Source organism: Strongylocentrotus purpuratus, unplaced genomic scaffold, assembly GCF_000002235.5.
Source record: "Strongylocentrotus purpuratus isolate Spur 01 unplaced genomic scaffold, Spur_5.0 spur5_contig_838, whole genome shotgun sequence".
Lineage (NCBI taxonomy): Eukaryota > Metazoa > Echinodermata > Echinoidea > Camarodonta > Strongylocentrotidae > Strongylocentrotus > Strongylocentrotus purpuratus.
In genome coordinates, this window is record NW_022145544.1 from 1826814 (window position 1) to 1844171 (window position 17358).

General features: G+C 37.5%; 1 protein-coding gene across 1 annotated transcript in view; it reads right to left on the reverse strand.

Moving 5' to 3' along the window:
• LOC755676 (dual 3',5'-cyclic-AMP and -GMP phosphodiesterase 11A) overlaps window positions 1–17358 on the reverse strand; it is an 87982-nt gene that overhangs the window by 2185 nt on the left and 68439 nt on the right. Inside the window, exons 10-18 of the mRNA XM_001191221.4 lie at window positions 16357–16500; window positions 15688–15834; window positions 13054–13161; window positions 11618–11727; window positions 3310–3400; window positions 2565–2665; window positions 1881–1958; window positions 919–982; window positions 377–451 (exon numbers count right to left, since the gene is read on the reverse strand). Of these exons, the coding sequence (XP_001191221.2) occupies window positions 377–451; window positions 919–982; window positions 1881–1958; window positions 2565–2665; window positions 3310–3400; window positions 11618–11727; window positions 13054–13161; window positions 15688–15834; window positions 16357–16500 (918 nt within the window). The remainder of the gene's footprint in view (window positions 1–376; window positions 452–918; window positions 983–1880; window positions 1959–2564; window positions 2666–3309; window positions 3401–11617; window positions 11728–13053; window positions 13162–15687; window positions 15835–16356; window positions 16501–17358) is intronic.

Here is a 17358-nt window from a genome sequence, read left to right on the forward strand (position 1 = left end):
TATATTATATGCAAGGGTTCTATATAGAACACCTATAAGCACCCCCAGTCAACTACCCCCTAAGACAAATACCCCCTAGGACGACTCCCCCCGGGACAACTACCATCCGGTCAACTACCCCCAGACAACTACCCCCTAGGATAACTACCCCCAGACAACTAACCCCTACGACAACCATTCTCTAGAACAACTACCCATCGGAAAACTACGTGATATGCTTGAGCGCAAGTTACTTTGGAGCTCGACTACAACTAGGGTAATATAATATGTACAAGCGCCGTGAGCGTCAGAGCCTGGCGGATTTCCGGCGCTAACAAGACAGTGTTCATACATGTTTTTTTAATTCATTTTGTCCACAAAATTCACCAATGCTTACCGTGGGTTCGATTTTGAGTTCCTTCCGCTCCATGTCTCCCTGATCAAAGAACTCACTCGTCACCAGTTCGGCAATCTAAAAAAAGAAAGTGAGAGAAAGAAAGCGTAAAGATACAACATATTATATACTACTTTATGAACGGAATGTTTCAGGTAAAGTCTGTGTTCAAGACACGTTGAATGTAAATTGTTCTTGGCAGCTTTCGTCACAACTTAAACTAATAGGAGATGAAACGCATTCAGGATTTCCAAGTAACGGCAATACATTAGCCAATGAGATTTAACAGCAGACGATATATGTAATTCATTCGGTGACATATCCAGATAAAAAAATATGGGGGACGATGGAATCGCAGATATAAGCGGGGTGGGGGGGGGGGGGGGGGGAGGTTGTAGAATAAACCTGGGCAGTCCCGCGTGCAGAAGACCAACTATACAAACATTCCCTTTTACCGGGCGTCAATTTATATAAATGGCTTCATCCTATATGGTAAAAAAATAAAGTACTTTCAATTAATATTTTTGTTTTTCCTTATGACTCACTTTCTGTTGTATCCTCCATGGTTTCGTGCTCGCAGCAACATCACTCGCCGTCATCAATATCGACCTGCATGTCGGTATGAACAAGAAATATTTTCTTTCTCAACATGGTGTGATAGACCTTACATTAATAATAGCCTAATAGTCCACTCCAAATTTTATTAAACCGAAACGGAAATTCTTTTTGCCCAATTGATCGTGAGCCCGGCAGCCATTGAGCAGCGCCAGATCGACGTTGCTCTATCCCTTATTGTTGAACGCCAAACAAGGTAGCAACAACTCCCATCTTTTAACGTCTTTTGGTATGACGCTGCATGCATTAAGATAGAATATGACATTAATAGTACTTTGATCTGAAGGAAACATATCAATCTGAGAAAGGGATTGGTGAAAGTTTAATTCGGACTTAGATGAATAAGGAAAGTTGTAACGTTCGACAGCTACTATCATATTTTCATAAAATTTGTCTGATCTGTTTCTCTGATATTTTTTCTTTCACCTCTAAAGCCAACTTGGTTAGTAAACGTCATTGTGCTTTACGTTGGGCAATATCATACTCTCGGAAGAAAGTTCATGTTTCAGGGAGAAGCGTTGGCTCGTTTTCTCGTCCCAATCCTTTCACGCACTGCTACAATTCTAATCCTCTCCCCCACAATTGTTATATCCAGAGATTCAAAAGATACTTTAAGCCACCGTTGCATTTATTTTCAAAGCTTCTTTTTATCAAAAGAAAAAACAATGCCGCTAAGAAGTAGGCTACAGCATATAATTACTCTAAATCGTACTCTCTATGTTCTAAAGGGATACCATTTCACTTGCAATTCATGTTAATATTTTGATTCATATGAATATTTCCAAGCATGTAGAAAAATTTTATCGGCTTTTTGTGTGTGCATGAGTTTTGTTTTGGCTAATACCTTTAGATCTTACCAGCGGTATATAACGTTGTGTCACTGCACACTTACCTGAGAAGTTCTTTGTTTTGTGGTGAATTCCAGTTATGGGTCTGATTCCTTATCATCTCAAAGAATTGGCCCCGAACTCTGAAAATAAATTAATCACACAGGAAATGTGAAAATAATTCTTTATTGACTTAAAACTGTTATGAACTTCGAGGGTCCATGTACAAACAAACAGAAGCGCCACTGAATTAAGAAACAAACTTTGTGTTCACAAAAAGAATGGAGAATCATTTTTCATGTCCTACAGATCATAGATAATTTGATATTTTGTTAAAGAAAGAAAGTTAAAGAATTGTTGTATTATACAGCTGTCATCACACCAATTGTTTCGGCAATTTTGACCCATGAAATATTTAAAGAAAGTTGGCAGCTGCGACTATATTACAAACCTTGGCTTAAAGCCCAACTACACTACTTATAGCTACTTGCGCCCTCTATATAGCAAACAATGCCTAATCGGTAACCATTAGTCCCCATGGTTCTCTTCTTCTTAAGTTGAGAGCTGATTTGATGAGATAACCACCTGTCAGTGACCTTGCAGGGAGGTTTAATCCCTCCTGGCTAAACAAACGCAGACGGATTTTAAAGAAAGAAACATAACGCTCCGAGAGAAACAAGAGAAAATATCGGGCATTTCTGTTTTAATTTGGCGACCCTTGAGCGGTGGAGGAGATGAGAGAGACTTACTTGAAGTGGAGGGCGAGGTCGGTCGAGATTATCGAATGCTTGAGGATATTCATTGCCTCGCTATACTGCTCAGGTGACAAGTTCCCGAAGATGTTGTGACCCTGAAGAAGAAAAAAGAAAATCGAACACTTGGGTTTAAAAAGGATTCAATTTCCATCCCCGGGCCTGCTATACTTGAGAAGAAACTCTATTAGCTACTTGAAAAATGCCATTGACGGTGTAATGGTAATCTCCAATGTGATGTGGATAAAATTATAATGGGTCGGTATTTTCCTGTGACAGTCACTATGGAAGATTGTGTTAAAAGATAAATGACTCTAATTATTGTCATTGCCAAGTTGTATTCCATTATAATTACTACCATCAACACAACCACCGCAATCCTGAAAAACATCATCATCATCGTCCTCGTCACCAACATCGGAAACACTCATTATCATCATCTTCATCTCCGTCATCTTTATCATCATCCCCTTCATCCTTGCCATCATCACCTTAATTTTCCACCTCATCAGCCTCACTATACTCTACATAAACATCCCATTCTCCGTCCCAACATTAACATCATCTCTTTCGGTTTCCATGGATCATAATATTCTCATTTGCCTCTGTTTTTTGCCGACACCTTCGCTCTAAACAAGTTTGAAATGTTTTTCAGGCTGTTATAGGGCATGGAGAGAAAATACAGCAATACTTGTATTTTTTCTCTCTTGTTTGTCGACTGTTACTTAGAAAAGAGACTTACCTGGCTACTAAGAATCATGACTGCGTGGTTGAAGTGATGATACTCCATGGTAGCCTTAGAACCATACAGCTGAGCTAGAGGTGACTGAGACCTACCGAGAGACAAAGAGAGAAAACACCATTGAGAATTATTAATATCATCACTATAAAGTTGTTAATATCATCACTATATCATTATTATTTTCATTATTATTATAAGAGTTATTAATATCATCACTATAAGAATCATGAATATCATCACTATAAGAATCATGAATATCATCACTATAAGAATCATGAATATCATCACTATAAGAATGATTAATATATGGGATCGTTATCACCATCACCACCATCATTATCATCATCATCTTCATCTCCGTCGTCTTTATCATCATCTTCTTCATCCTTCTCATCGTCCTCTTCGTCGAAAAGAGTATTATTTCAAATAAAACAATAATGAACCGACAGTCTGAAGAGGGAATATTATAGACATGTAAAGAAATGCAAAGAAATGGAAAATCATTATATTTTTTATCTCAATCATAATTTTTCATATAAAAGAAATCACGGTATAAATACAGTGTTAAATATTCATAGATCATTATCACATATTTGGATCAAACAGAATATAATTGAAAAATGTAAAGATGATATTTAATCAGATTACAGCACAACGCGATATCTTTGAAGATGCTTGCATTTCTCTTGTTCGCTCTCTGCTTTGTTTTCAAACCAAATACCGGCAACTTAGTGCCAGTTGTACACCGTCAAAAACATTTGTTTTTCTCGCTAAGCCAAAGCCAGCATACACAACTCCTCGGTTTTCTCATCATTATGTAAATTGTATCCAAGGTAAGCATCCCTATATCTGTAATACTTGTCAATCGAACCATCTTACTACAAGCCAACAACATACACAGCCACTCCGGTTTCCGTATTTTTTCGCCCCGTCCAGGGAAATCCATCGATTTTCACCTGAAACTTTGTCTACTCGTATTTCTTTTTCTCACTCGTGCGTTCCAGTTAATGAGTAACCCAATCCCAGGAGAGCCTCGTACAACGTGTATTTATGCATTAGGCTTTTCGCTAGAAGCAGCCCACGACCTTACTATACCCTATTCAAGGAAGATCGGACAGAATTTGGTTTTACACGGTCAGTACTGGTGTCTTAGGAGGTAAATAGTTTAGACAATGAAACCATTTCCTCCCCCCCCCCCCCCCCCGCATGGACATGATTATAAGTTACTGTAAACCTCTGGGCTACAATAAACCCCATGGGCTCACTGTCGTGATGAACTATTATCAAACACAATACTAACAATGATGCAAACGTAATGAAGAATCGTTATTTAGGCCTACTGATGAAAACGTTGTCACTACTTCGAAACAACGCAATTAGCCATTTTTCAAAAAAGTGGTGTGAGAGTCACTGGTAAAGTTGTGATGTGTAAAAATTGTATCCATTCATATTACGTAGCCGTCGATGAAACCAATATAATAATATCAATATTTGCAATAATTCAATGTTGCTACAAACCTCACCCCCGTCATGAAGTGATATCACGTGAAATGGCATTGTATCAGATGCATATGCCCCCACGCATAATCTTATGTAGATATGAACGTAGCCGATCCAAAGCTCCCATACTTGTTTTTGTCGTGAAAACTAATCGAATGCCCCCCATGATTTTGTATGGCACATAATTATTATAATAGGATATTGAAATTGTCCAAGGGTTATTTTTACAGAAAGAAAGCGATCGTGTTCTATTCAAGGCTCAAACTATTTTCCAACACAAAACGAAAAAATAGGGCCTAGTCGCCTGTATACAGATGACTTTTTTTTTGGGGGGGGAAGGTCACCATTATTTGTTCTGTTAGTAGCAGAGTTGTGCCTGTGGTAGTATTTTGGGTGAGTGTACTCTATCGATGAGGCTTCTACCGTGGAAGGACTTATCTTGTTTTGCTCTGATAAAATCTTTAGAAAATTCTCCTTCAGAGGTAACTTTGGGAGTGTGAGTTAAAGGGGGGTGTGATTTCCTGGTTAAAGCGAAGGAATCGTGATTATTCGTAGAATTGTAATGTCTAGCTCCAACCAATGGCATTTTCAATAACCTTGTACGTTGCCTATTGAAGTGTGAGAACATGAGTAGAGTTATTACGTAATCCACACATTCTATGGGATGTTCTTTTGTACAATATTTTATTGGTTATTGAAATCGCTCAAGAGAAGAAAAAAAAATCGAAAAAAGCGATCGTGTTCTATATATTCAAACAAAGCTCATACTATTTTCCAACACAAGTTGAAAAATAGTCGCCGATATACAGATGACTTGTGGGGGGAGGGGCACTTTGATTTGTCCCATTCCTACTATTATTATTATTATTAGCAGAGTTGTGCCTTGAATACGGGTGAGTGTACTCTATTGATGAGCCTTCTCCACTGGAAGAACTAAACTCGTGTTGCTCTGATAATCTTTAAAGATTTCTCCATGAGAGGCAATTTTGGAAGTGTGAGTTAAAGCGAAGTCTAACCGCCTCGAAAGGTTTTGAGAGTCGAAAATAGGAAATATTAGGAGAGCGCATTATTGGTAATATAAATATGAGAAGACGCATTGGGTAAAATGTATATGTAAAATTCTGCCTTACGTCCGCAATATACTCTCGATTGACCGTTGCGTTTAAATTCTTTCTATTCTTTTTTAATAGTCTTTTTATTTTGTTGTTGTTGCTTGTTTTACGCTCCTCTTATTTGACCGTTTGCTTGCAATCACATTAATTCATAATACATAATGAATAAAACAATTTATTGTGTCTAAAAAATCATGCTAATCAAAAAGAGCATGCATTGATATTTTGTAAGTGAATCGTCACTAATATCAATGGACGAGTTAATCGAATCCAACAGAAACTAGGAATTTTCATGATATGTCCCTAACGCGGATTGAGCCGAGTGAAAGCTCCTTTAAAATCCTTTCAAATGACGTCTATAAACCAGAAGACTAGGCGGCAACGCGTGACATTTACCTGCCGAATATCTGCCCCTCAGGCGGCGCGAAATCCGACTCCATCCGATCCACTCATCTATCCGTTCATTTTGAACGAATCCCGAACGCCAGGGCACGTATCGCCCGTATACACATTCGCCCTTCTATAAGACTCGCCCTTTCAATACACTTTGCAGCGAAGACCCGTGCGCGAAAGTGTTTTGGCAGGTTAATTCTAAAAGAAGGGGGGGGGGGGGAACGTCTGATTTGCCCTCTTAATGCAGGGTCCTCGGGATTTCTTTAAATAATTAATCGTGACCTGAGAGGCCGGGTAGAACGGATAAATCTGAGAGTAGGGGTACGTCCGTCCACAAAAAAAGAGGATAATTTGAGCTCGAGACAAGTAGGCCTACTGAAGTGGATTAGTAAGGTCAATTATCTTGAATAGGAAGGAAAAAACACAAAAGGTAGGTCTACTGTCGAGACGCTTAATCGTGAGACTTAATTTGGATGATCCCAAGGCACCTGAAATGAACGACGAATAATAAAAGTCCCGGTTGTGCTTTGTATTCCTGCACTTTGGTTTAAAGATGATACATTTTGCTCATTTTTTGCGATTGGGACAAAAACCGCTCCTTTCTTAACAAATGGAATCGTTTAACTGCATTAGTGCACTTGTTGACGAATAATCTGATGTAGAAGGAGATACAGTGTCTTATGAATAAAGGATTTCTTGATACTTGGACTTATTTTTTGTAATAGAAAAATACAATTCGGGCAGGATTTTCTTTGTGAATTAATAAACACTTTCATCCTCTCGATAAATCCCAAATCGAGTACTTTTCCTCTTTGTTTAACTAACATTACCCTTTCGACAAGAGTGACTCAATATCCGAACCCAATTACTACAACATCCAAACCGTTTTAAGATGGTAATAATAAAATTGGAAGGACAAAAATTGCTACGACGAAATAAAATATTAAAATATTCATAAGAGAGGGCCCTCTTATGCAAGGTTCTCTTGCAAATCGGTTTTATGCACTTAAGTGACTACCATGTATAAAGAACACAGAATAAATAAATAGATGAATAAACATATACGAGGATTCATGATAAAACAATCCACCTTGTACATCATAGCATTTGTCTAAAAAAAACATATTTTTAGGTGATTTGTGCATTTCTCATCCAAGTGCTTTCGTGAAAAAGAATATCCCCAGGGAAGCACAGAATATATTACTTTGATGGTAAGGAAGTTGAAAATGGAAGCCGCAAATGTTGGTGATGTATTTTTAGATCGTTGGAAAACATGAACAGAGCCAGATAGACAAAAAATATATTGACAGAATCAGGCAAATAAAGAGGTTTGTTCTTCTTTTAAAGACAATATTAATGGAACTTCCTTCAAAGTGAATACATTATTCAGGGAGTTTCGATGGATCAACCCACTTATTGACTGATAATTATATCCTATAATCCTACAATGATGAATACATGATAGAGCAATATTCTGAGGATTATCATTGGTAAAAAATGAGAGTGATCCGTGTTATTATAGCCATGGCAACAGAATTAATCCTCTTTATTTCGTAATATATCGTATAAATCAGGTATGCATGTGGAAAGGATTTTAAAACATATTCTCTTAAAAGAGTTTAAACAAATATTATGATTGAAACAGCAAATTTCTTGGTTTGAATGCTTCTTCCAAAGAGTCAACGTCTGTTTCAGGGTCTTCATTAGACTTTTCCCAGACGAGTTTATTGAACTGTGCACCTCGGAGAAATTATAATCCCCACTCATTCTTCATTGTGGGATGAAGTACGTTCCACCTCACTATAATTATCATATATACTCCGATTTATCAGGGATTCGAAACGATGAGGAAGGAGGGGTGTAGAAAATCAATGCACTCGTCTAGAACAAGACGAGGTACTCGTAGTCACTAGAGAATGGGGTTGGCACCACACCCTTCGATATTAAGTATTGTGGATCCCCAGAAAGAACAGAGCCATTTTACGCTCTGAATATAAACTATCCAGGCATTTCTTTCAGTTCTTAATTCGTATTTTGATTATTTTTTTGTACCCAAGTATTTGAAATTTATGCACCAAACCAAATCAGGTTGCAAATGAAAGGGTATTTTACTTTGTTTTGGAGGGCTGGGGGGGGGGGGAGCACAACATTTGTCGATGAATCAGTACCGACGCCATACATAACGGTTCGAAATATTCTCAGCGAACAGCCATAGCCCCTTCCTTCACTTTCCTGCCTTCAATTTGAGAGTGTTCGATTTCCTGTGCAAACATATTTAATGGTTGAAAGAAACGTCCTCTACCCGAGACGGTAAGACAACTTGTTGACAGAGACTCATATTACTCAGGATACTCCTCCGTGCAAACTAATGTGCCGTGATGGGCGGGAAAATATATGTATCGACGTTCGCGCTCGACGAGAAATGCAGTCAAAATGGACAAAGCAAGTTTGCTCTTCATTTTAATGGCACCTGTATACCAAAGTTAAACAATATAGTTGCACTCTTTTGCTCCTGTACGGCCTAGACAATTCCCTCTCTCACGACCCCAATCCCCTACCTCCCTCTTTTTCTTTCTTTCTCTTTCTCTCTCTCTCTTTCTTTCTCTTTCACTCTCTTTCTTTCTCTTTTTTCTCTCTATCTATCTCTCCCCAGTTTCTGCCTTCCGCTATCCATCTTTCTCTACTCGATCTCACATTCGTTTTGTACTTTATTATAAAAGTGATTCCATACGGTAATGGCATGCAACACATTTTTTTCTTTCTTCTATAATTCCCTCTCTCAGTCTTGTCATAATTCTGACGGATATCACAAAATTATGCAAATCAGTCTAATTAAGGCAGCTCTTTTGACAGACACGTACTACAAGTGGGGGGGGGGGGGGGTAATATAAGACTATCACCGATGATAAAGCAGATCGGTACAAAAGGTACTAACTTTATCGTGTTTGTGTTCGCATAATACAAGTAATAATATGATGATAAGCTTCAACGAGATATTATTTTTATAAGATGGACAAAATAAATCCCGGAGAATCTTTTTTCTTTCTCTCTCCGGTTTAACCGGAAACAATTTTCATCAAAATATTTGCATGTTTTTTTGTGTGTGGTAACATCAGACAGCGGTTTCCCCTTTCTGACATTCAGAATTATTATGCTCTGTCATTACAACATTCTTTTTCTTTTAGTCACAAACTAATTTCATGTCGGCATTCATCATGAAAATTCATCTAAACGTGAATATCTTTCTTGTTCACTCACTAAGCCGGTGAGCTAGCGTTCCCTCATCGTAAATTCACGCTGCGTTCACTGTCATGGGCGAAATTACCGTCAAAACCCAAAATGGAAAAAGCCCGGGGCTTGCATATAGAATAAATCAAGTAACACTCATAATTCCATTACCCCCTTACAAGACAAAGTCCTATGTGCTTACACATACTCAGCTAGAGGCAGAAGAGTTTTTTCCCATCCTCCATTCCTCCGTGCTACTTATTTGTATACCTTCCAAGAACTGCGAGGGATGGTGAAGATTCAGGGTCAAAAAGACAATCTAATTTTAGCTGCTGATATCTGCTGAAAGGCAGAAGGACGCAGACTCATATCATTTTACATAGAGTTAGCGACCTTAATGTGATCAGCAGACAAGCACAGTAACACATTACCGTTAATAATGATTTATGACAAAGATTTGGCTAAGCATGTAATATGAAAATGCCCAGGTGTGTGAATTAGGTGTGAGCAGTTTTTTTTTAGAGAAGGAGTTCACACGAGGAAGTTATCAGGTATTCAGAATTTAAAATTCCTCAACATAATATCAATCAAAAAGAATGTCATCGAAGGAATATAACCAACATAATAAACAGGAAGTAAAGTGCCCTTCCCCCGGAAATTAGTTTCGTATAGGAAATCACGGCGACTCCACTACATGTTTTCTTCGTGCCTTTTTTGCCTTGAATTGTGTTCTGATTTACACTTGGCTTTCTCGTGATATCTCTCAAAGCAAATTGCTTTATACCGAGATACGACATACGACAAAAATATCAAGCTATTTTTACATTCCCATCGTATTGACAAAGCCTCTTTCGAAAGATTATCAATACAAAGATGCCTGGGCGAATTCTTTCCGAAACATGAAATCCTTTCATGCCGATATTGTGACCTCTAGAAGGACTTTCTCAAGAGACGAAATAAAAACAGTATGAACACGGCTCTGGATAATAATAGGCCTGTACCTGTCGAAGCTAACTTACAAGGATTTGTCCTTCGAAAAGACATACGCATTATACGCTTGTCTTAGCTATCTGATCTGTAGAGCTTCTTAACTTACGCGTATAACCAAAGGCCTTGCTTTACTTGTGACCTTAACATTTCCAACAGACTTCATGAACAACTTGAGAAAAAAAAAGGACTTCAAGCTATTCTGTCTTTCTCCTCAATGAAATTCGATGACGGCATGGCGGCAAACCTTAAGGATTCTAAATGTAGGACATGCCAGTGAACGTCCTTCGTAAAGGGACATGTATCTTCTCCATTTAGACACTGTGGAAGAGTGATTCCATACAGTGTTATTTTCTTCTTTAAATGTGTTGAGCTGTCCATACGGTATTAAATTTCACGCCGCGTTTAGTGGCGCGCCAAAATATTTTACATAGCGTTGATTGCATAATTTCATCTCAAGACGCTGTTGCATCACAAGAAAAACGGCGTGGGAGATCAACAGCAGAATATTATGATCAAAATAAAGGCCTCTGTTGCTTTGAATCAGGAAAAGATCACCGTAAGAACACATACTAGCATGTCTATGACAAACGGTTAATTTATGTAAATATTCCTCTCGGGAGAAAATGTAGTGCTTTGAGGGATAATCCCGAGACATTATTCGGAGCGCATAATCGAAAAGATTATGATTTATCCATTTCTAAGGGGGTCGATGGATTTACGTTCAGACACATACTGTTAAAAGATTGATTGTGCAACATAAATCTCTCAATTATTCATACTCATCGACAAAAGCATGCATTTCAATCGAATAAAAATCTTCAACAACTCGCCCATCAATATGCTGCTTATGGAAAACTTTTATACATGTACAGTGAAACCTGCTTACGTGACCACCTGTCTACAAAGAGCACATTTTTTGTTTCCCTTGAAAATGGTTTCTTATTGAAACACGCACTTAAGGATCCTGTCTACAAATATCACTTTTTGTGTTTCACTTGGGTGGTGGATATAGACAGGTTTGAGTTGACTGTAGTTCAATTTGAGTCACTTGTACTGTAAAGTTGAAAGAAATGACAGTATCTTACTTTTCTTGGTAGGCATTATTCGTTCCTCTGTGATCCAGGTCATGGCAGAGACACCCTACAAGGAGTGTCAGCTGTTCGATATCCGACAGGTACTTCGCTACCCCTGTATTCTGTTAATTGCAAGAGAGACATTTTAAAGAGAAGGTTGAGTTCTGGGAAGTGGTGAAAATTAATTTGTGAGCGTTATCATTGTTATTATACAAGTATGGAAGAACATCAGATAAAAAAATGTTCCTCGACAAGCATGGCTCTTCAAATACCTTAATATTCTAAATGTGGCATGTAACTGGATAAAAATCGGGACGGATTTTTACGCCACATGTTCGTGTAGTCCCATATACATATTTCGGTGTACAGTGCTTGTAACTTTACCAAGACTGGGCCAAATTTCTGATCATTTTGTTGATTCCAGAACCTTGCAGTACACACCAATACTTATATGCTAGATGATCAACCTTTTCTGATCGATTCCACACCATTTATGTCACAATGCAATCGCATGACCAGAACTCAACTCTATCTTTAAGCTTTTTTATTTGATTGTAGTGCGCAGTGATGATCGAGGTCACATGCAGAATAACATATTTATTGAAAGTTATACAAGACAACACATTTCAGGCACTGCAGCATGTCCAAGTCGAATAAAAGTTATATACTCATATTCATAGTATTACATAAAAAGTATATGCTTGGAAAAATTGGAAACGTATCCGGGGTGCTGTAAATTTAGATTTTATAATCATTTCTATTCCTGGAAAATAAATAATAGAAAATATTTGCTTCGGTTTAAGATAGAAAGTAACATTTAATCGTACTTGTCAGAGAGTAGAATTGAAAAAAGATGTACAACACCATACTATTTAATGCTTGTTCACAGGCTATAGTATAGCCAATAATAACGAATAGTAAATTGTTTTTTTTATGAATTCAGTTGGATAATATATCTTTCAATTCTCAATCGCGATTCGTGACCTACATATTATGACCAGAAGTACTCCATCGATTTGGTTGAACCTATACATTAGGGATGAATTAGATCAACAAACTGATGAATACACAGATTGTAATTAACTTGTTTTGATGTGGTGACATAAGTCGACATTGCTCGATTATATTTTCTAGGGCATTATCGGAAACGAGGGTAATTGGTAATTCAATAGAGAGAGAGAGAGAGAGAAGCACTGAGCACTATTCAAACATTGCTGTGTAAATGTCAGAATAACAATCAATTTACATTGTTCAATCGTTCTAAGCTGCATATTCCGCAATACCGTGAATGGCTGACGTGGAAATAGCTTATGAAATAAATAACTCCCGCTTATAGACAAGACAAACCCCTTTATTCCTAATAACTAATCCTAACTATATGAATATTTCAATTTCATTAACTAAATTGATTTAAGATTAGAAAGTGTAATAAGGATATGCTCACATACCTGTAGTATGGCAAACATGACTTGCTGAACGTTGAAGGCATGTCTAAAGTTGTGGTAGGCAACAGGCCTGTAGTTCTTGCGTACTGTCAGCAACCATCGACTCAAGACCTGCAATCGTAGATTATTAGCATGAAAAGTAACTTCAATAAGTGTATACTCCAATAATACTAATAGTCGACATGAAAGTAAACTAAAACAGTTACAATCAAGACCAAGCAGCTTCCACAAAAAATGATTTAAAAATATAAAAAATGATTAAAAATATAAAAAATAATATACATGTATTGTCGATCATGTCATCGGGGCATTTGAGAAATGAATACGACTATAAATAATGTCTGTGTATTTACAGGAATGGTGTTCTTTGAAAGATAAATGTTCATGAATGCACATTAAAACATAAATATGGGAAGATCAAAAAATATAAGAGAGAGAGAGAGGGGAATATATCACAGAGAGAGAGAGAGAGAGAGAGAGAAAGGGGACAAAGCAGAGAGTAAGTGAGCAAGAGAGAGAGAGAGAGAGAGATAGAGATAGAGATAGAGAGGGTGGATTAGCGACTGCCTGAACTGAAATTGATGACTGCCAAAATGAAAGGTCAAATTATGGAAGTATCAGCCGTTGAGGGTCATATCTAATTAAATCTCAATAAAGCGCTAATCAAATAGGACTTTAATTTGATAGGTTATTAAATGAATGGCAGTCTCTGTTAGATACAAATGTATGAAACAACTGGGTGCATCATGCCTACAGGCATATTACGTAGCCCAGCAGTTCAGTAATGTAGAATGTCGTCATTGAATATCGTGTTTCTATCGGGATTTTCCAGTAATAATAATAAAAAGATAACTCTGCGGAGGTCAACATTAATGAACACTATGTATCAATTATGCAAGAGAAAAAAGAGAATATGTTCTTCTTATGGAGCATGCACAATACTTTTTATATCGACTAAATTAGCCAAATAATTTCCTGTTATTCCTTGAAAGTGTTTTTACTTCTTCTATATAATCAATGCGATAACCGCATGCACTATTGCTGAGGATAAGCAAGCATACTAATTTTATAGATCGTTTTTAACCACTAACATCACAATCTTTTGTAAAGCAAGCAGCTGCACCTAGTCTTTCTAACAACAACTGAGATTTTAAGTAAACTGAATCTCAGGTATATTAAAGATTTAAATGACATTCATTGAAAAGATGCAAACTACAAACAATTATTGGAAATTTAATAATTGTGATTAACAGCACTACGATACTAATAATTTCACACTGATTAACAACAAATAAACAAAATAAATCATGAAGAGAATGGAATAATTCTTATTCCATTCCAATGATCTTTAACAAAATAAGAGCTATTCCCCCGGCTCACACGAGGCGTTATTTTCTGCCGTAGGACTGCGTCAACGACTGGCGTGGGCTTTGACGCACCATGCGAATTTGACAGCGCACTAACAAAATGAACAATACAATCACTGAATTGGAATTACTGACGCATGCACTCCTTTCCTACATACGCTTGATTATACGAATACACACTGTCTTGAGAGGCTCTGGTTAATATGGACGCAAGGTGACTGCAATAATACGTGACTACAATACTACTATTGCAGATAGCTTAGCGCAGATAATAATGTTATCCAATATTATATACCTCACTTAAGAAATCCAGCCATCTGATTGGTCGAATTGCATTCATAAACTTCAACTGTTCCTGTAAAATTCCCGGTAACCATGCTTAAAACATTTCAATATTTTTAATAACCATGGTTATTAAAAAAATAGGTCAGTCTCCATGGTTACCCCATAGGTTTACATGTTAAAAAATGGTTTGAGCGATGGAGGATACCATACGTGTGCGAAAAATTGGTCGGCAATTTCAATACAATTGAATCTCGATCGATCTTACCGACAATTTTATCTTGCATTGTTGACATGAAGACGAAAATTAACTCTCAAAAACAAAAAAACAACATCTGCCGATAGATCTTGATCTAAGTTCGTGCCAATATGCATTGCAAAAGTAAAAGAAGGGTCCGTTTCATGGAGCTTTTGCGAAGCATCCCTCACGCGGAGCCGTTTTCAATCCATTTTAATGTATATATTGGAGAAAACTGTTAAGCATGGATAGCCGAGTGGTCTAAGCGTTGGTTTTCGATACACCTCTTGTTGTACGCAAGAGTTCGAATCCCGTCTTCGACAAAAATGTAAATTATTTTTTATTTTTTATTTTTTAGTCTATTTTTTTTCGGCATATAAAAGTATTAATGACTGCTTTAATATTCGAGAAATAGTTGTTTTCATACGCTCTCGGGAAGGTTACAATTGGGCTATTCCCCTCGGCAAGCCTCGGGGAATAGCACAATTCTAACCTTCCCTTGAGCGTAATAAAACAACTATTTCTCTCAAAGCAGTCATTAATACTATAACGCAACATGCAACAGGCATATTAGGTGGGGTGATCCAGAGGATATATTTGTAATACTCATATTCCTTTACTAGCGGATGCACTTCTGTCCCACATACGCTTTATTAGCGCAAGCGATAATGCTATCTAATGACGCAACAGGCAACGAGCATATTCGGAGGGGTGTTCCAAATAACAAGATAGTTTTCTTTGTATACTCACATCCTGGCTAATCTTGAATTTATCAAGGAAGCCCGTCTGGATATACATCTTGAGGGATGCTTTCAACATCTCGTCTGCTTCTAATGAGAAGTCATCGAAATCAAACCTAACCAGCTTAAGCTTCTTGATGTCTGGAAGACGTGCATCCTGTAAAAGAAAGGGAGAGAGTTAGATAATCCCATATTCATAAAGGCAGACTAACTTTAGTCCGAGTTAAAACCCAGATCAAGTTGGTGTATGGTATGGGGCGCTAAGTGTCGACATTATAATCCGTAAAAGATTACTATAATTATGTAACAAGGTAAAGCAAGATTGCATCAAGACATGATGAAACCAATTTATCATTTTCACGTCATGACTTCAACAACAACAAAAAACAAAAAAAATCTATTTTTAAATTATATTACAGCAACTTGAAGGGGGTGAAGGTTTGAGACCAGGTGCTTTATAATCCGTTGAACGATGTTAAGGTGAAACCATACTGCAGGCTTTCATTCGATTCTTCCTTCTCCCTTTATCGTTTGAATCGTTTGTCAATCTCTGTTTGTCTCTCTTTCTCTTTCACAGTCTCGTTCTATAACTTTTCCAGCCTCCACTTTGTGATTTAACAAATCCAAACGACAAGAGCACAGATTGCCTTACACTTATTGTTCTGAGTTTTAGACCTACCTTTAAAGCTCTGACCTCTTGCTTGGTGGTACATGCGTGATAAGAGAGAACTTCCAATGCAACCTGTTGTTTGGCCATTGCCTTGGTCACCTCGTTGAACATGATGGTGTTGTTGATACCCAGTCCGCAGAATATTGTGAATGCCTGTAAATGAAGGACACGATTGTGCCAAATTAATTCCGTTGCATGCGCACGAGGCGTCAATTCCTGACGCAGGACTCCTGACGCAAGGCTACGTCAGCGACTGAAATGGTCTTTGATAGGAATGTGACATGGTACAAACAATACACGCAAAATGAACAGTGCAATATTATTGTGTTGAATTTATGCGACACGCACTAATTTGATCACTAGACTTTCATCAGCTTCGAATGTAACAACGCAACGGAAATGATGCATCGTGTTCAACATGCTTTAGAATGAGCAAGTTGCGTCAGTTCTTTGCCAATACCTTATTTTGACAAGAAGGTAAATTAAAAAAAAAAATCATGTTTGATTGGAACAGAGTTATTTCTGGTCATTTGTGACCGCTTATCTCATTCAAAATATATCCACGATGTAATATTAGTTACATTATTGCAAGCTTTATAGAGAGAACACATAATTTGCGGTTCACCAAAAAGAATATTGATATTGCGGCTGAATATAACATGAACGCTCAGATAATCTTGCGGTTCAGTCATGATTTATAACTGCGGCGATGGTATACAAATTCGGATTGATGCTTTTAGAGGTAGATGACATTATTTTAGTGAAAGTGAAAGAACCATAAAGTTGAGGATATCTCCAGGGCATGAGATTCTTTCGGAAGGTTGGAAAAATAATTTTGTTTTCTTTCAGAGTAGATGATTTTAGAAACATCCCGAGTATCAAATATTTTATCCCTGATTTGTAGACGCTGATAAAGACATGAGCAGGAGATAGGTATAGTGGCGGATCCGGGACTTTGAGATGACGGGGGCTCATGCTTCTGTAGGACCAAACTTTCAGTACAGACATGAT